This window comes from Heloderma suspectum, chromosome 6 (genome assembly GCF_057233095.1).
Source record: "Heloderma suspectum isolate Gila_16-S chromosome 6, 16-S_ref, whole genome shotgun sequence".
NCBI lineage: Eukaryota > Metazoa > Chordata > Lepidosauria > Squamata > Helodermatidae > Heloderma > Heloderma suspectum.
The window spans coordinates 84,447,470-84,469,223 of NC_139463.1; the positions used below are offsets into that span (position 1 = coordinate 84,447,470).

The 21,754-nt window shown below is 46.4% G+C and overlaps 2 protein-coding genes across 2 annotated transcripts; both read right to left on the reverse strand.

Moving 5' to 3' along the window:
* Positions 1 to 277: 277 nt before the first annotated feature.
* On the reverse strand, positions 278 to 1,216 carry LOC146341626 (olfactory receptor 14I1-like). Its single transcript, XM_084807579.1, has one exon. It carries the CDS (start codon positions 1,214 to 1,216, stop codon positions 278 to 280), a length of 939 nt encoding a protein of 312 aa, XP_084663705.1.
* An 18,773-nt stretch (positions 1,217 to 19,989) lies between these two features.
* Positions 19,990 to 20,910, reverse strand: LOC146341627 (olfactory receptor 14I1-like). The gene has a single exon (XM_084807580.1). It carries the CDS (start codon positions 20,908 to 20,910, stop codon positions 19,990 to 19,992), a length of 921 nt encoding a protein of 306 aa, XP_084663706.1.
* Positions 20,911 to 21,754: the final 844 nt, after the last annotated feature.

Below are 21,754 nucleotides of genomic sequence, written 5' to 3' on the forward strand. Positions count from 1 at the left end.
CCCCCCAAAGAAACAACTTCCTTGCTGAACATCAATGCGAAGTAGGTGAAAAAAATTGCCCCCTGGGCTAATCTGACAGCAATCTTATGCATGCATCTGCCATGCAGATGCAGGCACTGTCACACCCCATACCATCTGCAACCTTGTCCCCACTCTGAGGCTTGCCAGTACAGGGAATATCTGTGTTTATTGTGCAAGGTTAATAACTGCAGGAACAATCATTTACATGCAGAAGAGGATAAAACGCAACTTTTAGAGAACAATTCTAAATAGATCATTAGCGTAAAGCCCGAAATCCTAACATTTTCCACACAGCAGCCCTGATCTCTTTGTTTTTCATGCTGTAGATGAATGGATTTAACATGGAAGGCATTATGGCATATAGCACAGCAAAAGCTATATCCAGGTCAGAAGAATGATCACTAGGAGGCCTTGCATAGGCAAAGATTCCGCTGAACATAAGCAAAGAGACAACAGTGAGGTGGGGAAGGCAAGTGGAGAGGGCTTTTTTCTGACCACGTCCAGAGGGGATTCTGAGCACCACAGCAAAGATGTGCATGTATGTTACGATGATGAAGGTAAAGCAACCTAATGCTATACTAGAGCTCAGTACAAGAAGCCCAACTTCAACGAGGTATATGTCAGAGCAGGAGAGCTTTAACAACTGTGGGATCTCACAGAAGAATTGATTGACAATATTAGAGCAGAAGGTGATTGCAAAGGTGCCACCAGTGTGCAATAGGGCATAGAAGAGACTAACCACCCACCCAATGGCTACCATCTGAAGACAGGCTCCTTTGTGCATAATTCTCTCATACTGAAGTGGGTTGCAGATCGCAATATAGCGATCATGAGCCATTATAGTTAGGACAATGACATCTGATGATGCAAAGAAGAAATAAAAGAAAACCTGAGCAACACAGCCAGAATAAGAAATGGACCTGTTATTAATGAGGGACATGGCCATGGATTTGGGTACCATGACTGAAACTGTGCCAAGATCCAGCATGGCCAGATTCATTAGAAAGAAGTACATGGGGGTGTGTAGGTGGTGATCAAGGGCAATTGTAACAATGATGAGAAGATTCCCTGTTATTGTTGTCAGATACAGTACTAGGAACATAAAGAAGTGTAGGATCTGTAGGTCCGGGACATCCGAGAATTCCAACAGCAGAAATGTGAACATGGAGGTAAGATTGCTCATTTTTCCCTTCATTATTTGCATGCTTGCTGAGGAAAGGAGAAGACAAGAGCTATAATATTGACTAACCAGTTAGTTTAAATAGGATTTCTCTAATCAGTCAAATCTACTAGAGATATTTCTTTGCTAAATCCATAATGGGCGAAGATTTGTATTCAATTCCTTGTCTCCTCAGAGTTGTCAGGACCATATCCCTGTTCATTCCATTCTACATAAAACAAATGCATGAGAGAGGAAGGGGCCCTATATTCACCAGCCCTGCCCCTTAGCTGACATCTGGGTTCAGTGGAACATAAAAAGAGAAATCTACATGCACACAGTAAGGGATGTTGTTAAGCATTAAAAAAGAAAAAAACGAGGGGCAGGCCAGTGGGACAGAAATTTGCATGAAACCTGCATATCCTACTTTACATGTATATATGCAAATTTAGAAATAATTATGAGGATTTATCTAAATTTCACAGGAGGCAGCATAAAATAGCATTTGCCCTTTTTGCAGCCACATCACATTGTTGGCTCATATTCAGCTTGTGATCGACAGCAATTCTAAGATTCTTCTCGCTTGTAGTGTTGTTGAGCCAAGTATCCCCCATCTTGTAACTGTGCATTTGGTTTCTTTTTCCTATGTGCAGAACTTGGCATTTATCCCTATTAAATTTCATTCTGTTTTTTTCTGCAGAATTAAAGAATTCAATTCTTTATTTAATTCTGCACTTTGTCCTAGTTTCTCTCAAATGGGAAAAGTTTTTTTTCTTCCTAAGCTTATATGCCATGCCAGGGAATATTGGGGTGGGGTGGGGTGTTGCAGCATGTGGGGAGGAGAGAGTTAACCCTTACCTCCTCAGCTGCAAAGCCCCTTGAAAATTTCCTCCTGCATAGTAATTAAACTGAGAAAAAAATACACTAACAGTTCTGTAGAAAAATCTGTGGCCCTTTAAATGAGATTTGAGGCTGGAACCCAGGCCTAGCAATTCCCCTGCTCACAGCTACATGTGTGTAGGTTGTCTTCCCAATTAGGACTCGTGGTTATGTGGGGTTCCTGATCAGGCGGACAGCCTATGCAGTTGCAATGTAACGCATTAAAACTCTTTTTTTTTCTTTCTTATGTTTGGCTGAAAACATGGATGATGGGGACAAAATAGCATAAGGGGCTTTAAAGGGTACATGACATTTCAGTATATATCCAGTCTCCTTCACCTGGGGAAACAATTCATGACAGTGACTAAAAGGTTAAAGCAGGAAGAAAGAACCCAAAGGGGAAAAGATAAGGAAATATTGGAAAAGGTAATAGACATACTGTAATCAGAGCTGCAAGCATTGAGGAAGCCAGGATTCATTGGCGCCTGGGGAGAAATGGGTCTAGCGATTCAAATCTATTTTTCTGAAGAGATAAAAAGAACACTTCTATCTTCTTTTTCCAAAAGGAAAATGTATCCAAGTGTACTGAAAGTGGTTTCTACTGAGGCTGAGCCAAAAATCCTTTGCTGGGAACTTTGGTCTCCTAATTTGGGGAGAGAGGGTATGATCAAGGGAATGCTGTATCCCCTCTGCACATTCACCCTTTTGTCACCGTTGCTACAAGATTTACGGAGGTGGTAGTAGTACTTTTCTGGGAAGGGGAGAGCCAGTGACCACCCTTTAAATATTGCAGAAGTTCTCTAAGATCTGGCATGATCTCACTCTTCCCTCCTCCTCCTCCTCCTCACACATATATACACAGTTATTTTAAAGGCATTGGCTGGATACAATAACGTTTTCATTGGCTCACCATGCTATATTTAATTATGTGGGTTATTTTTATCATACCAGGTGGCAATTATTTAAGTCAAAGAGTATAAGGATGTCTCCCTCAGCATTTTGATGTATCAGGTGTATATAAAACAAACCAAATTAAGCTGAAGGGGTTCTTTTACTTTCCTTTAGTCCCACTGATTTCAATAGCTGGGAGAATTCCAAAACCAAAGTTCACCTTCAAGAGGAACCATTTATAAATCAGGAGTGATAGCCATATTCAGATAGATAGGTAGATAGATAATATAGATAAACAGACTGATAGACAAATGATTTTGCATTTAAATAGCAATATTATTTACCCAAATTCCTTAAAATAGACACAGTTCATTGAAAGATACAATTTCTCCTCCAGTCTCCCTTAGGGCATCATGTGTCAATGAAGTATGAATCTGCACGTCCTCTCATCAAAGCAATTTAATCTTCTTGTTGCTGCAGTTGCCACAGTTTGTGGAAATGATTTTTCCTTCGACTTTGTAACAAACCTAAACATATATTAGTACATAGTTAAAACACACCTGGGAAGGGAAGTCATTTTGCCTCCTTGGGATCACACTCCCAAGAGTTCAGCACATCTGATGAGAAAACATTGTTGAAACTCCCCCCTACATCTCCCATGTTGAGTGTTCTACATTTGAAACAAAGCTAAACAAATAAGAGCACATAATATTAATTATAGTAGGTATATTTGGAAATATAGAGCATTTATGTTTCTGATTAGGCTAAGGCTGCAATCCTATGCACACTTTCATGGGTGTCAGTCCTATCGAATTCAATGGGGCTTACCTCTGAGTAGCCATGCATAGGATTGCATGGTGCATGTATTTGATTGGGAAGTCTGGTTGTAGATAGTTATGGTAATTATTATTATTGTTAGTAAATATGGTGCTGAAAAGTAAAAAAAAAAAAAAAATCAGAGAGACCCTAAAATGCATATACCTAAGACCCATGCAGCCTTGAAGCTTCAGGCTCTAGTCACTTTAGCCATCCAGTAAAATCTCACTGCCAGACTGAACACTCAGACATTTATAACAGGGAGGGGGGGTGTCATGTAATGTCCCCAACTGTACCATAATGCTACAGGCAAAGTAATCTATATGATGTAATCTTGCAGTTGAGGTCAGAGCTTTAAAAAAAAAAAAAAAAAGCATTTGGCAGATCCACAGCTCACCCCATTCAGCAGAGTCTCCTGTCCTGACATACTGTGTAGCATTTTAGGGGGCTAGAGGGGCTGATGTGGGAAGGAGGAGGATGGGGAAATCCACAATGCATTTAATCGAGCATAAATGAATCAAGATCCCACCTCTGTTCAGGGCTTAAAACACCAATGACAGAGCAGAGTTTATACAACCAGCGAGAGTGCTCTGTTCTTGATGATGTCTTCATAGGGATGTACGGCTCAGTCTAGTTCTGCTCCTTGTCAATATCTCATGTATTCATTAATGAGTGTTTTATGTTCTGCTACTGCATTAATCTCCATTTTTTAAAAAATGCATGAAAACGGGCATTGAAATGTGTACTTCAATACATATTTTTGAATATATTTTCTCATGAAATAGGATTTCTAAAAGCATTCCTAAACACATTTTCTCCTAAAGTACACTGGGAAATGGGGCATCCTCTGAAACAGTAGTGGTTGCCCCTGTGGCTATCATTGTGACATTTGGCAGGGCTGCTCCACACAGAAGGGGCAATATAATCCCTGCAATTTTCATCAAGTTCTGCCAAGAAATTGAAAAGTTAGCAGCAGTTAAAAAAAACACACCCGATATGAAGGTGTGTAACGCAAACACCCTTGCACATATTTTTATGTTACTAGTGATGTGAAGCAGGAAGCCTCAGTTTTCTGAACCTCAGCTCAGGTTTGGTACAAGTCGAAGTGGACCGACACTCATTTGGTCTAAGCAGAAGCAGAACATTTTCCAAAGCACCAAATCAGGGTCTGAAGTGAAGTGGGAGGTTGGTGCGCACCTTACACATTAAAACAGTATGAAACCCTGATGTTCCTTTACCCTGAGCTACACTAACTGCTCTCCCCCTTATTCCTTTGTTTGTATTCTGGCCTTTCAACAACATAACACATTACAGTCAGTGTTTTGGTGAATTCTTGGCAATGCAGTTTCTTTCTGCACCTGTCTTTGTCACTGAATCTCTCTCTCTCTCTCTCTCTCTCTCTGTGTGTGTGTGTGTGTGTGTGTGTGTTGATGCAGAAATCAACTGAAGGGCTTTTTTTACACACACACACACACACACACACATAGGGGTTGGGGAAAGAAAGTGTCATTAACTAGCAACCATCATCCACCATTATGAAGGTGACATGCTGTATATTAGGACAGATGCAGGTTTAACTCATATTTATAGGAAACGGGACACTGAAATAAATGGGACTTAAATTAGTCAAGACTGAATCAAATTTCCCACAACAATGTGGATCGAAAGCAGTGCATTGGACAACCAACTAGCAGTGAAATCCCTTGGGCCTTTTGATATCACACTATAGAAGAAGTTGTTTTAACTTTTGGTGTGTTTCCCTACGTGAAGTAGGTCTACTATTTTGCAAAGGGAAGTCCTCAGTCCATAGGCTGACAGAAGTCAGTCTACTGAGAAAAATAATTGAGTGGGGGATGGAGTGCATAGATGGAAAAATAAGTTCTGAAACTCCTCCAGGAATCACTATTTTTTCAAAAATTTACCTTTCCTATAAATGTCCTCCTAGGTTAGACAGAATGTCTCCTCTAGCTACATCAAATAATTATTCAAGTGTCCGTCCATCCATCCATCCATCCATCCATGAATTCTCATTCTTCTTTTGAGGCTTGCTTCTGTCTGTGCAGCTAAATTCTATCTAAACTGGAAAAAAAATCACTTGCAAAGAACAGAGGCTTATGAATGCTTGTTCACTTCTTAAAGATCCTCTCTCTTTGTCTCCCAAAAGTCCATTACAACTGAACTGATAAAAAAAGAAAAGGTGATGAGATCCACCATGCCATTCACAACCTACTACTGTTTTCCTAGTAACCCTAATGAGATAATTAAATTAGTACACACATGCAGCATTTGAGTACATGAAAAGCACCATACTTAGGAGAGCTACATCAATGCATTCTCTCAGACCTTCTCCTTGATTAGCATCTGGGCCAGAATTGGGGGGCCCTTGGGAAATATGCCTTCAGTCTTTTCTTTTTTAACTTAACAAATCCAGTCAAATGCCAATTCCAGGAGACTTGACCCTCCTTACAAAGCAGAAGTGTTGAATGCAGCTCCAGCTTGTTTTGGCTGTGTGTGTAAAAGGGCAGGGGTGCTTCTTTAACGTCATCTCATCCTGCAGGAGGAAAGACACAAAGAACTGCCAACAGACACTGGTATATTGTGTGCAGCAGCTTCATGCCAACCCTTTTACCCAAGCAGCAAAAGCAAAAGATTTAATAGCAGGAGCAGGAAGAGATGGAATTATACCAAAGAGAAACACCTTCTGGGGGAGTAACAGGAGAGAGAGAGAGAGAGAGAGAGAAAGAGAAAGAGAGGGAGGAAGAGGAAGAATTGATTTGTGGTGATCTGAGTGTAGGTGTAAATTAATTGCATCAGAGTTTATTTGAATGGAAAATTGGCTTGCCTTCTATGACATTAACATTCTAATAATGATTTCTAAATGTGCATCTATACATATAAATTAGCATATGCAAATTTGATGCTAACGTGTATTCTTTTTTCATCTTTTTTGTATGGTGTACATCCTCTCTTTTGGTTATAGGTAAGTGTCCAATAGGGATGGACAGATGCCCATCGAGCTGCTGCCCCCACTTGCATGCCTTCGACCCATTCGCGACCCCCCCATCCTCACAGAGCCGCCCACACCTACCATGAGTTGTCCGAGAGCACCCATCATAACTGCAGTCACCATTTGCAAAACAACAAGAACTTCTGCAATCCTATGCACACTTAGGCTAAGGCTGCAATCCTATGCCCATTGCTCTTTTTTTTCCTCCAAAATTTGCATGTTTCTTGTAGAAAGAAGAGCACAAGAACTGTTAGTCTACTAAAATTGATTAACCAGTTAATTTAAACAGGATTAGGGATGGGCGGATGGCTTACCTGCTGTTCCAGGGGGTGTCTGCAGGGGAGGAAGGCAATCCGTCCCTCCCCCCGGAATCGTCCCTAGCCGGGTCCGCTCCGTGGCGAGTCCGCGGAGTTGCTGGCCGGGCCTGTCCACAGCCGAACGTCCATCCACTGCCGGGCTGCGGACGCAAATGGCGTCTGGTGTAGTGGATGCCATTTGCATCCCTGCGTTAGCTGTGATAGTCTACATAAATATTTACTTAGCCTATCACGAAAAGAGTAGCGATGCAAATGGCGTAGCGGACGCCATTTGCGTCTCTGCTCTTTGCCATGATAGGCTACATAAATACTTATGTAGGCTATCACGGCTAATGCAGGGACGCAAATGGCAGCTGCTACGCTGGACACCATTTGCATCTGCAGACGGGGGCAGCAGACGGCAGTGGACAGACCCGGACCGGCCAGCGGGTGGATTTTAAAGACTCCGGCCTCATTGAAGTCCACCATTCCTAAACAGAACTCCTCTAATTTATCAATCAAATCCAGAGATATTGCTTTGCTAAATCCATAGTGGGAAAATGATTGGGTTTGATTTTTTTGTGTTGTCAAATTTAAACGACAGATGCCCTGTTCATTCTTTTCTACATAAAGCAAATGCATGCAGGAGGAAGTGGGACTGTGTCCCACTGTGTCCCCCTAAGCTTATTTGCCATGTAGGGGAAAATTGTGTGTGTGTGTGTGTGTGTGTGTCAGGGGGAGAGCTGTTGCAGCATGTAGGGAGGAGAGAGTTAACCCTTACCCTTCCTTCCCCAGCTGCAATTTCCCTTGAAAATTTCCCCCTGCATAGCAATTAAGCTGAGGAGGAGGAGGAGGAGGAGGAAGAAGAAGAAGAAGAAAACAAAAACTTCTATTGGCACTAAAGGATATTTGGGGCTCTGTGGAATAGATCTGGTGTCTTTGAACAAGATGTGGGGCTGGGGCCTCATAGGCCCAGGTCTAGCAGTACCCCTGCACACAACTATAGGTGCATAGGCTGTCTGCCCGATTAGAACCTGATAGGGTGCACAATCAGTCAGGGAAGCCTAAGTAAAGAGGTGGGTTTTTAATTGGCACCTAAAGTATGCCACAGTTGGCACCTCCCAAATACCAGGGGGGAGGGCATTCCATACAGTGGGTGCCATCACACAGAAAGGCCACTTCTGGGTTGCTACACATTTGGAACCTGCATGTCGCAGTGGAACCAGAAAGGCCTCCTCTGAAGATCTTAATGATCATACAGGTCTATATCAGGGAAGGTAAACCACCAGATAAGATGGTCCCAAGCTGTTCAGAGACCATGGCACCATCTATATGGCACCACTTTGACCCCCCACCACATCGCAGCTGCACAGCAATGCAGCTTCAAGTCAGGATGCACTGTGATACACTCACGATATACTGCGCACTTCCCTAACAGACTCTCCATGCCCTTTTTTCTTTGCTATTATACTGAAATGGGAAGCTGTGCAGTCCCGTGGGGGTGCAACACTTCAGTGGCTGTTTTGTATTTGAGGAGCTCTGCTTTGTCTTCCTGTCCCTTTTTAGGTAAAAAGTGGGTGTTTTGTGCTCCTTCATTTCCACACCATCAGTTTGTCAGTTCACCAGCCTGAGACTCTCGTGATGGTTCGCACTCACAAGCTTGAGTGCTACGTGCCTAGCCATCACTCCAGAATGGTGGCCGGAGCAATGTTGGTCCTCCCCCAAGACACCCCCCCCCCCGACCCTTGGGTACTGAATTCAAAAGCAACCATTGAAAAGATAAGAAACTGCAAAATTTATGCAAAAAAAAATATTGCGGTGGTTCCGGTCCTTCCTCTCCGGCAGGTAACAGAGGGTAGCACTGGGAGAGGAGGTTTCAGACCCGTGGCCACTCACTTGTGGGGTGCCACAGGGTTCCATCCTCTCCCCGATGCTATTTAATATCTATGTGAAGCCGCTGGGGGCTATCATCAGGAGGTTTGGGGTGCGGTGTCATCAATATGCAGATGACACACAGCTCTACCTCTCATTCAAATCTTCACCAAAGTTGGCCGTAGAATCCCTGTCCAAATGTCTGGAGATGGTGAGTGGCTGGATGGGGAGGAATAAGCCGAAGCTGAACCCTGACAAGACTGAGGTACTTTTGGTGGGAGACAAGAGGAGGCTGGGGGATGTTAACCTAGTGTTGAATGGGGTACGGCTACCCTTGAAAGACCAGGTCCACAGCCTGGGGGTCATTTTGGACTCCCAGCTGTCCATGGAAGCTCAGGTGTCAGCTGTGAGCCAGACAGCACTGTATCAACTCCATCTGATACAGCAGCTGCGCCCCTTCCTTCCCGACCATCTGCTCCCATCGGTAGTACATGCCCTGGTCTCCTCTCGTTTAGACTACTGTAATGTGCTCTACATGGGGTTACCCTTGAAGACGGTTCAGAAGCTGCAGCTGGTACAGAATGTGGCGGCTCGCCTGATTAAAGGCAGCCACCGGCAAGATCACATCACTCCAGTGCTGAAGGAGTTGCACTGGTTACCAGTTGTTTTCTGGGCCAAATTCAAGGTCTTGGTTTTGACCTTTAAAACCCTATATGGTTCCGGCCCAGCCTATCTTAAGGAGCGCCTCCAGCAGCACCAGACAGGCCGCTTAACAAGATCAGCCTCGGATGGCCTTCTCTCTGTCCCATCAGCCAGGACAGCTAGACTGGTGGGAACGAGGGAGAGGGCCTTTTCTGTGGTGGCCCCCACTCTGTGGAACTCCCTCCCTAGGGAACTCCGCCATGCCCCCTCTTTAATGAGCTTCTGTCGTGCATTAAAAACGTGATTGTTCAGGCAGGCATTTGGGGTGGGTTAGGGTATTTTAGAAAATGTTTTTATTGTAGAATTTTATTGTTTTAAACTGTTTTGTTGTGCGCTGTACATCGCCCAGAGTGGCTGGGTGACCAGCCAGATGGTTGATTAATAAATTTAATAACAATAACAATAACAATAACAATAACAATAACAATATGTGCGGAAGTGTGATTAAATAGATGAAAATGCCCCTCTGTACCTCTGTAACTGCACAGCAGCAAAGGAATGGGGGGAGTAAAGGGGTGTCACAGAGTGATGCAGGCACTACGCACGCCTATAACATACCCACTGCATGAAGTCGGGTTGGGGAAGGAACAGATGGCTCACAAGCATGGGGAAACCCATAGCAAATGAAAACCATCTCAGCAAAACGTCTCCTTGGAACTCCACATTTTCTGGGTGAAAACCATTGGGGGGCATCCAAATGAGGAAGTGTTGTAATAATGGGTGACTTCAATTATCTCCACATTGACTGGATAAAGGTGTGTTTCAGTCATGACAAAGAGGTTACATTTCTTAATGCTCTAAACAATTGTGCCCCAGAACAGCTGGTCATGGAGGATTTAATCCTAAGTGGTACAAAACAAGGACTTAGTGTGAGATGTGAATATTGTCAAACCAGCTGGAATCAGTGGTCACAATGTTATCAGGATATACACTGTATGTATGTGTATATGTATGTGTGTATGTGTATATATATTATATATATATATAGTGAAAAATTACCAAGGCAGTCCAATGCTGTCACATTTGACTTCAAAGAGGGCCTCTCTCAATCCTTTGCCATACAATAGCTCAAAGAGTGAGAATCCTGTTGACTCCTGGGGAACTTCTCTATAAGCAAAGAGTAGATGTTGTTGCAATTTGTCATCCCAGTCATTGGGGTGGGGTGTGTGTGTTTACATAAGATGTAATAATTCCCTTAAGGGTGGTGTTAAATCTCTTGACCATCCATTGCATTGGGGGTGGTAAACAGTAGTTTTCAAGTGTTTTATCCCACAACATTTCCACAGATATCCCATTACCTCAGAGAGAAAATTTGTCCCACAATCTGACAAAATCTCTGAGGGTAATCCTGTTCTACAAAAAAAATTCCCAGCAAAGCCTCAGCTACAGATTGGGCATCTATAGAGGCAAGTGCCACAGCTTCTAGGTATCTTGTGGCAAAATCTATCACTGTGGGGATGTATTTTTTCCTTTGTGTGTTGGTTTATTGAAGGGGCCCGCTATAGCCATTCCCACCCTGAAAAAAGCCTCTCCTATGATAGGCAGTGGTTTCAATGGGGCTTTACCTTGGTGCCCTGCTTTTTCCACATGCTGACAGGTTTCATAAGACCTGCAATACTCAGCTACCTGTTTAACAATACCAGGCCTAGGGATGTATGAAAGTCCCTTACCTGAACCCAAAACTTGATTCGCGGTGAGGGGGAGGCGCTCCGTCCCTCCTCCTGAAATTCTGGCCGGAGGGGAGGTGCCCCGTCCCTCCCCCTGAAATTCTGGCTGGGGGGGGAGGCGCCCCATCCCTCCCGCCACGAATCCTGTCCTGCCGGGACGCAAATGGTGGCGGCCATAGCCACCGCCATTTGCATCCCTGCAGTCAGCCATGATAGGCTACATAAACATTTATGTAGCCTATCACGGTGTTTTTTAAAAATCTAGCCGTGATAAGCTACGTAAATCTTTACGTAGCCTATCACATTTTTTTTTTTAACTTGGAAATGGCAGCAGCGGCAGCTGGTCGGAAGACCGGCCGCCGCAGCCGCCGCCACCACCACCACCAAACCGCCGCCGAACCGCCGCCGAACCACCGCCGGAGCTGCCGCCGCCAGGGACATTCACACAAGGTAAGTCCCGTCCCAGGGGTGGGGGGGCAGACCATTTCACCACCAATTTCGGGGGGCCGAATGCACTGGCATTCAGCCTCCCCGAGATTCGTGGCGAAATTCTCTGACATCCCTAACCAGGCCAGAAGAAATTTGCCACAAACCTTTGTTTAGTGTTGGAGTCCCCCACTCCCAATGTCCTGTGCATGGCACATCATGGGCTAGTTCCAGTAACTGTAGTCAGAATTTTTCAGGTACCACCAGTTGCTTTAGGGGCTTCCAGTTTCACTCTGGGGGGGGTTGGCAAGCAGAGTCTATACAGCAAGTCTTTGTTCCAAAAAAACTGCTCCTTCTTTTCCTCAGAAAAAAGCACCTCTTGAGGGAGAGCAATTCTCTTTAATGGATCCAAACTAGGATCACTGAGGATTTCCTGCTTGAACTCCTCCATCCCACCTAAATGAGAAACCAGTGTCTCTAGGACCTTCTCCTCTACCAAACCACTTGCCTCAGTTACTTGACTGGGGTTAGGTTAGCAGATGCTTTAGGGGATTGTTTTGTCTCTTCCAGGACTATTTTTGCTTCTTCCTGGGGAGGTTCTTGGGTTTGGTTTAATCCCTCGGGGTTCAATAAAGGTTGTATTTCTGTTTCTTTTCCTTTTTTCCAGAATTTTTTTTTCTTGGCCCTCCCCCAAAGTTTTCCTCACTTTTTTTGACTGCAAGTCACCACACCACACATATTTTTGCATCTGGGCCCATTATATCTTTTCCCACAATGACAGGGGCAAACTGGGCTTTAGGTTCCATCACACCAACCTCATACAACCCTCGTCAACCCCTCCATTCTATGGACAGCTTTGCCATCAAAAGGTGGGCCCTTTACTCCCTGAATTTCCATGTACCAACCTTCCTGGTACTAGATCTTCAGGTGACACCAAAGCAGCTCGGATTAAAGAACCATCTGCTCCTGAATCCAGCTTAGCAATAATTGTTTTATTCTTAACACAAACAGGTTCTTTAAATTGATTGACCTCTTCATGGTTAGAAATCACAAACCCACAACTATAGGATTGTTTCACACTTGCTATACCTTGTGGCTTCTTTTCTTCCTGTTTGGGAACACCCATTTTAGCAGGTGAAGGGATTTGTAACCTGGGGCAGTTGCTCTTGATATGGCCTCTCTGGCCAGATGAATAGCAGGCTCTATCTTTCAGGGAAGAAGAATCATAATCATTTGGAGGTTTTTTAAACTCCTTTTTGATAGGGATGTGTGAAAGTCACTTATCTTTTCGTGGATTCTGTTCGTGGGGGGGAGGCGCTCCGTCCCTCCCCCCAGAATCCTCGATGGGGGGGAGGTGATCCAGGCCTCCCCCCCAGAATCCTCGATGGCCGGCTCTGCTCTGCGGCAGCTCCGCAGAGCAGCCAGCCAGGCAGCCAGGGCTGTCCGCAGCTGGATTTCTGGCCACGGACCCGCTGGTGCGGACACAAATGGTGGCCGCCATAGTGGCCGCCATTTGCATCCAGCCAGGGAGCCATGATAGGCTATGTAAGAATTTACGTAGCCTATCACGGCTAACCAAAAAACCCCAAAAGAAACGCAGCGTACGCAAATGGCAGTGGCTACAGCAGCCGCCATTTGTGCTCCCTATTTTTCGCCGATTTATCTTACGTAAATATTTACATAAGATAAAACGGCAAAAAAAAGGGCAACGCAAATAGCATTGTGGATGCTATTTGCATTCCTTTATTTTTCGCCGTTCTAGCCTACATAAATATTTACGTAGGCTAGAACGGCGAAAAATAAAGGAACGCAAATAGCGTCTACTACGCTATTTGCGTTCCCCTTTTTTTTGCCGTTTTATCTTATGTAAATATTTACGTAAGATGAATCAGTGAAAAATAGGGAACGCAAATGGCAGCTGCCGTAGTTGCTGCCATTTGCGTATGCTGCGTGTGTGTTTTTTTGGTTAGCCATGATAGGCTACGTAAATTGTTACGTAGCCTATCACTGCTGCAAGGATGGCAATGGCGGCAGCAGCAGACCTGCCGCGGCCAGCCAGGAGACCAGCCGCCACCGCCAGAACCACCACCAGAACCACCGCCGCTGCTGCCGCCGCATCCGCCCCAGGTAAGTTCCGTCCCGGGGGGATTCCGTGGGGGGGGCGGGGGGCAGGAGGCCATTCCACCACAGATTCCAGGGGCGTGGAAACCGTGGCGGAATTCTCTGCCATCCCTACTTTTTGAGTGAGGTTTCTCCCTTCCCCCCTTTCTTTTCAGACTCCCACCTTGGGCCCAAACTTCCTCGGTTTTCATTCAGTTTGTCAGCCATTTCAGCAACTTAGCTTCTAATGTCTTCAATCTTTATCCTTGACCCTCAGTTTTATTTCCCTCAGTAAATGAAAATAAAACTGATCCAGAGCCTTTCATTCTCTAGCACTTTTTCCAGCCTTAGCTTCCTCTACCCATCAGTAGCATTTTTTTTTAAGCTTCCACCATAGATTTACCAGTTCAGGAGCTGACATTCGGAACTTTTTTCTAAAGTGCTCAGGACCAAACTTGAACCTTTTAACCTTCCTCATGTCTATTTTAGAGATGGCTCAGACATCCATTTGGGACTCGAAGGCCAGTGAGAAATTGCAGCTTGGCCTCCAGACACCGGACTGCAGCCCCCAGCACTTAGGGATGTCACGAGCATCCGGGTGGGGTTCAAAGCCCGGTGAGAAGTTGCTGGTACAGCCCCCTGGACACCAGCTCACAGACCTGTACTCTTGCCCAACTCATGGTGTGCTGAGTCAGGCAAGAGCTTGGGCACCCGCTCCTTCAACAAGGAGAGGGGAAGAAGGCAGAGCTTCTCCTCCTTCCCCACCCTTGCTGCCACGCCAGTGGCATGGGAAAGGCTAGTCATTTCCCATTAGTTTTCGTGGCCTTACAGAAAATGACCAGCTTGTCCCTTGCCACCACTGCTGTAGCAGGTGGGGATGGAGAGAAGAAGGAGGCACCTATTCTCTTCTTTCCACCCACCCCCCTACCTGCTGGAGGCCAGTGCGAGAGGCTGGGGGCTGGCCTCCCAGGTCCTTTTTCCTGCACCAGCCCTTGACAGCTGGTGCGAGGAAGAAGGGTGACGGTGGCACCCCAGTGCTCTCTCCCTGGCCTCCTCTAGAGAAGGCCAGGGAGAGTGGTTTGGGGCTGGATGGCATCACCCTTATTCCCCATGCTGGCTCTTGACAGCCAGCGCATGGAAAAGGGGCAATGGCAGCACCGCAGCACTCTCGCCCTGGCCTCCTCGAGAGAAGGCCAAGGTGAGAGGCTGGGGGATGGCTGCACCTAGGCCCTCCTTCCCCGTGCCAGCCCTTAACAGCCGGTGCAAGAAAGAGGGGTAGCTCGTGCAGCTCACAGGTAGGCAGGGCAAGCAAGGAAGCTCGCCGAGCAGGCCCGGGCTGCATGAGCTGTGGGAGGCAGTTTATCAAGCTCCCTGATCCCAGATGGAGATGGGCTCATCCATCCCTACCACCACTTGCCCACTCCCTCAGCAAGCTGTTGTAGCAGGAACGAGAGGAGAAGAAGGAAGCTCCTCTATCTCCTCCCCCACCCCCTGGCTACAGTGGTGGCAGGGGCAGGCCAGTCATTTTACATAAGTGTAAGAGAGTTCCATAAAACAACCAGCTTGTCCCTGTCACCACTGCTGCCACTGTAGCAGGGATGAGAGAGGCAGATGGGAGCTCCTCATCGCCTCCTCCCACCCCTGCTACAGAGACGGGGACAGGCCAGTCATTTTACATAAGTGTCTTACACTTATATAAAACTACAGTCTGTCCCCATTGCTGCCTTTGTAGAGAGGCAAAAGGGAGTTCCTCATCCCCCTCCCCCTGCCCCCACTGTGCTACAGCAGGCGTGGCGACAGCAGGGACAGGCCAGTCATTTTATGTAAGTCTTTTACACTTACATAAAACTACCAATCTGTCGCCACTAGGGGTGGACGAAAGTCCCTTACCTGTCGTCGAAGGACGTTCGCGGTGGGGGGGGAGGTGCTTCGCTGCTCCCCCCGCGAAGATCAGGCCGGGGGGGATGCTTCCCGCCTCGCCCCGGCCGAAATTCAGGCCGGGGAGGAGGCTTCCCGCCTCGCCCGGCCGCGAACGCGAAAGTTTTTTTTTAAAAAAAAACGCCCCCTGATAGGCTACGTGACGATTCACGTAGCCTATCACAGCTAGATCTGCAAAGTCAGCCGTGATAGGCTACGTCAATCGTCACGTAGCCTATCACGGGTGACTTAAAAAAAAAAAAGCACGTACGCTAATGGCGCTATTTGCGTTGCCCTTATTTTTGCCATAGTCTACGTAAACATTTACGTAGACTACAGCGACTAAATAAGGAACGCGAATGGCGGCTCCCTATGGGGGCCGCCATTATCCGTACGCGCTTTTTTTTTTAAAGTCACCCGTGATAGGCTACGTGACGATTGACATAGCCTATCACGGCTGACTTTGCAAATCTAGCCATGATAGGCTACGTGAATCGTCACGTAGCCTATCAGGGGGTGTTTTTTTTTTCTTTGATTGCAATGGCGGCGGCGGCAGCCGGTCGAAAGACCGGCTGCCGCTCCCGCCCCGCTCGAACACCCGCCGAACCGCCGGCCGGACCCGCCACCGGGAGGGACATTCGGTGAAGGTAAGTCCCATCCCGGGGGGGTGCAGGGGGCGGGGGGGTTCGGAGGATTTTTCCCCGAAACTTGTTCGGGGGGCCGAACACGTTGGCGCTCGGCCCCCCGAAGTTTCGTGGAGAAATTCTCCGCCATCCCTAATCACCACCATCACTGTTGCATGGCTCTCCCAGACTGCTCCCCAAGCCCTCCAGGGCTCGCACAGCCCAGCTCACATGGGCGGGTGACAGTGATGACTCAGCGAGCTCCCCCGTGAGCCAGGCACAAGTGAGTCCGTCCACCCCTAGTCTGTGTTGTTCCTCTTGCATCTTTTTCTCGTGTCTGCCTTGCTCCTCTTGGTCTTTATGTTGTTCCTCTTTCAGTTGCTCAGCCTGCAGCCAGATCCACTCTCACTCCAGCTTGTTTTCCTCCTCCTTCTGCTTTGCCAATATCTGCAGTTCCCTTTATTTGAGCTCGCATTCTTTAGCTCAGGGCTCAGCAGGACTTATGGGCCTCCATACACCAGTTGCTCCATGTGTGACCAGCATTAGTTTAAGCTTTTCCACAGTTTTTTTCCCCCTGTTGTATTGCTCAATCATAGCAGTGTTGGTCATAGACAGATACTGGCTCATCTTGCTAGCCTATCTGTTCCCTAATTTGTAGACCGGAAAATAACATACACTTATTTATTTATTTATTTATTTATTTATTTATTGCATTTATACCCCACCTTTTTTCCTCTTGCAAGGAACCCAAGGCGGCTGACATTATCCTCCTCCTCTCCATTTTATCCTCACAACAACAACCCTGTGAGGTGGGTTGGGCTGAGAGTCTGTGACTGGCCCAAAGTCACCCAGTGAGCTTCCATGGCCGAGTGGGGACTAGAACCCAGATCTCCCAGCTCCTAGTCCAACACTCTTGCCACTACACCACACTGGCTCTCTGCCTTTGTCAGCATTGTTGGTAAAAACTTAAATATTTTGGAGTGCCAAATTCCACCTTTGTTAGAATCTCTCTGTTGCCACCATATCAAGGTTCCACGTATGAACTGGACAGCCTGATCAACTCCTTATGGATCTCTTGCCTCCCTAAGAGTCCCACCTTCCTTCTTGTACCTTCCCCTTCCCAGTAGGAATGGCAGAGAATTCCGCCACAGATCTCGGTGAGGCTGAATGCCAGTGCATTCGGCCCCCCGAACTCCATGTCGGAATGGCCTGCCACCCCCCCCCGTTCCCCGCGGATCCCCCCCAGGACGAGACTTACCTGGGGCGGATCTTCCGGGCGGCAGAGGCGGCTCCAGTGGCGGCTCTGGCAGCGGTTTGGCAGCGGCGGCTCTGGCGGCCGGTCTTCCGACCGGCTGCCACCACCACCACCATTTCCAGTGTTAAAAAAAAAAAAGATGTGATAGGCTACGTAAATAATATTTACATAGCCTATCATGGCTAGGTTAAAAAAAAAATGACGTGATAGGCTACGTAAATCTTTACGTAGCCTATCACATCTGACTTTAAAAAAAAACACGCGCGTACGCAAATGGCGGCAGCCGTAGCCGCTGCCATTTGCGTTCCTTATTTTGGCCCATCTTAGTCTACGTAACTATTTACGTAGACTAAGACAGTGAAAATAAGGAGGAATGCAAATAGCTTCCACTACGTTATTTGCGTTCCCCTTATTTTCGCCGTCTTAGTCTACGTAAATATTTACGTAGACTAAGACGGGCCAAAATAAGGAACGCAAATGGCGGCAGCCATAGCCACCGCCATTTGCGTACGCACGTGTGTGTGTGGTTTTTTTTAAAGTCAGACGTGATAGGCTACATAAAGATTTATGTAGCCTATCACGGCTGACTACAGGGATGCAAACGGCAGCGGCTACGGCTGCCGCCATTTGCATCCCTGCTAGCTAGCAGCCGGATGTCCGGCTGCTGGCGGAGCCGGCCGGTGGCTCCGCGGAATTCCCGTGGAGCGGAGCTGGCCAGCGAGGATTCCAGGGGGAGGGACGGAGCGCCTCCCCCCCAGCGGAACCCGGCAGAGCCAGGTAAGGCCAATTTCGTACATCCCTACTTCCCAGTAACATGTTACATGAGATTTAGGCTGTAGATGTGGGATGACTGATACTCTAGATACAGGCTTTAACCACAACAGTTTACTAGTAGATTTAAAACAAACAAATTACAACTAGGGATGGTGCAGGTGCCTGTTTTGGTCCGGTAGTCCAGCAGCCCACCTGCACCCACCGAGCCATTCCTGCTGAGCCCCTGTCCCCACTCAACATACACACACACTCACCCCATGCTCACCAAGCCGCCTGCACTTACCCGGGCCCTGTCCTCCCCCCACCCGCCATGATTGCCATGTTGTGAAACATCATGGAGATCACAAAAGTGCGTACATAGACTTATTATACACAAAATGGCACCATTAATCGCCCATATATGCAAGATTACAGGCGTAAGTAGTGCATTTATCCAAGTAAGTGCAGGTGGCTCAGCGAGCAGGCGTGGGGCTCAAGCACATGTCCGGGGGGGTGTGAATAGGGGCAAGGTCTGGACAGGTGCCTGGAGAACCCAGACAGGGTTAATTACAACTAAAAGTATTTACACAATAAAGCTGAGTGATACAGAAGGCATGAAAAGAAAAGTTGCAAAACACATGTCCCTTTACCCTAGCTGTCCTTAGACTTTTTTCTAGGCTGCTCCTCCTTCCTGCTTTCTCTTCAACCTCTGCTCTCTCACTTGCTGTCTGACTGTCTCTCTCTTGCTCTTGCTTTGGCTGCAGCATGGTCTTTCTGACTCTTACTGGCTCTCTCGCTCTCTTTATATCCTCCTCCCTCAAAACCAAAAGTACTGCTTCAAAACTGAAGAAATGAAACTTGGGGCATTTCTACTACACCAGCCTAAAATCCTGCATTTAAAATGGGGCTTTATGCTTCCATTTTAAATGCAGGAACACAACTACTACCTTTTTCACCAGCTTCCTTTTCCCCTCCCCTTCCCTTCCTTCTCCCCGTATCTGAGTTTTCCATTATCTTTGATTGATCTTGCTCCTTTTCTTGCTGCTTTTCCTCTTTTCACTGAAGGAACTTAAAACAGAACACAATGGCGTAATTTGATAGCTCATTATCTGCCAACTATTTAAAAATGGAACAAAGCGTATTTAGTGTAAGAGATTCAGGGCATTCACAGCATCATTTAAAGAGCCCACAAACTTCCTGGAAGAAGCCATCTTAATCACAGGATAAAAGCTCCATATGAAGAAAGCCTTAGTGGAGAAATAAAAGGTGAAGGTAAAGGTGTCCCCAACCAGTCGTGTCCGACTCTAGGGTGCGGTGCTCATCCCCGTTTCTAAGCCGAAGAGCCAGCGCTGTCCGAAGACGCTTCCATGGTCATGTGGCCGGCATGACTGAACACCGAGGTGCACGGAACGCTGTTACGTAACTTCATTTCTCCAGATTAGTGTCAGTGGAGAAATAACACTGACACTAATCTGGAGAAATGAAGCGACTCCTCTCAGGGTTACCTCCTCCCAACAGAAAACTCCAGGCCTCTAAGCCTGACCTCCCCCCATCCCATTTGCTTCTGTGGGCTTCAAACCTTCACAAAGGCATACAGCCAAACCCTCAAAGACTAACTCTTAACTTTTTCCACAAAGCATCCTTGATTTCTTTGTTTCTCATGCAATAGATGAATGGATTCAACATGGGAGGCATTATGGCATATATCACAGCAAAAGTGATATCCAGATCAGAAGAAGCATCAGCGGGAGGCCGTGCATAGGCAAAACCTCCACTGAATATAAACACAGAGACAACAATGAGGTGGGGAACACAGGTGGAGAGGGCTTTTTTTTTACCACGTATAGAGGGGATTCTGAGCACCGCAGCAAAGATCTGCGTGTATGTTATGATGATGAAGATAAGGCATCCTAGTCCTATACTACAGCCTAGCACAAGAAGCACAGCTTCCACAAGGTAAATGTCAGAGCAAGACAGCCTTAATAACTGTGGGATTTCACAAAAGAACTGATTGACAATATTAGAACAGAAGGGGATTGCAAAGGTGCCACCAGTGTGTAATATGGCATAAAGAAGACTAACAATCTCTCCAATGGCTACCATCTGGAGGCAGGCTCCTTTGTGCATAATTCTCTCATACTGGAGAGGATTGCAGATCGCGACATAGCGATCATGTGCCATCACAGTTAGGAGGGCAAAATCTGATGATGCAAAGAAGAAATAAAAGAAAACTTGAGCAACACATCCAGAATAAGAAATGGTCCTGTCCTTCGTGAGGGAGATAGCCATAGCTTTGGGTACCATGACTGATACTGTGCCAAGATCATGCATGGCCAAATTCATTAGGAAGAAGTACATGGGGGTGTGCAGGTGGTGATCAAGAGCAACTGTAATAATGATGAGAAGATTCCCTGTTAGTGCAATGACGTACAATGCAAGAAACACAAAGAAGTGTAAGATCTGCAGTTCTCGGACATCTGAGAATTCCAGCAACAGAAACGTGAGCATGGAAGTAAGATTGCTCATTTTCTGGTCATTAGTTGCATGAACCTGTGGGAGGAAGGAGATGGGATCTGTTAATCTAGTAATATTAATTAACCAGTTAATTTAAACAAGATTAGTCTAACTTACCAGTCAAATCCACCATATATTTATTTGCTAACTGAGTAGTTGTTCGATTTTTTGGCTCCTCAGACTTGTCATGACAGTTGCTCTGTGTGGAGAAATGCTGTGCATATAACTGTTTATGTTTTGATGTTGTTGTTGTTGTTGTTGTTTTGAAATAAGATTTTTGTGACCTCGGATAGGTAAGTGTAACTGTCAGAGTTTGAGGCCTTGTGTTGTTACCATCCTGCTGTCTTGTTTGGTAGTATCTGCTTAATGACAGGTTCTGAAAGAGGAGAGCGAGACAATCATTTTTCATATTTATAGATGGGGCTTGAAACAGATAAATTAGGTAGGGAACTTGCTAGGGAAATCAGCACCTCCGATAAAATCATTATTGACTGGTCTAGGAAACATCAGACTTTCACTGGGTGGGGTTCTAGCCACTGGGGTTAATTAACAGCTAACTCAGAGTTGACACTTGGAAATGACAGTTGGAGCTGAGAGCTGGGAGAGTGGTTGGTGTGTGTGGTGTGAGGAAAAGACCAGAGAAGAAAGCTGAGGAGAAGATTGATAGCTGAAACCTGAATGCTAAGCTGTATTATGTTGCTGGTAAAGGTCAGAAGAAAGGAGAAGATGGCTGTGTTATGGCAAGAGGCTGCCCTGTGTTACGGTCTTGCCAGAAGAAGGTTACACAAATGGGCATTAAAAAACAACAACAGATCAATGGCCAAGCCGACAGTAGTACAACAGGAGGGGCTTTTGT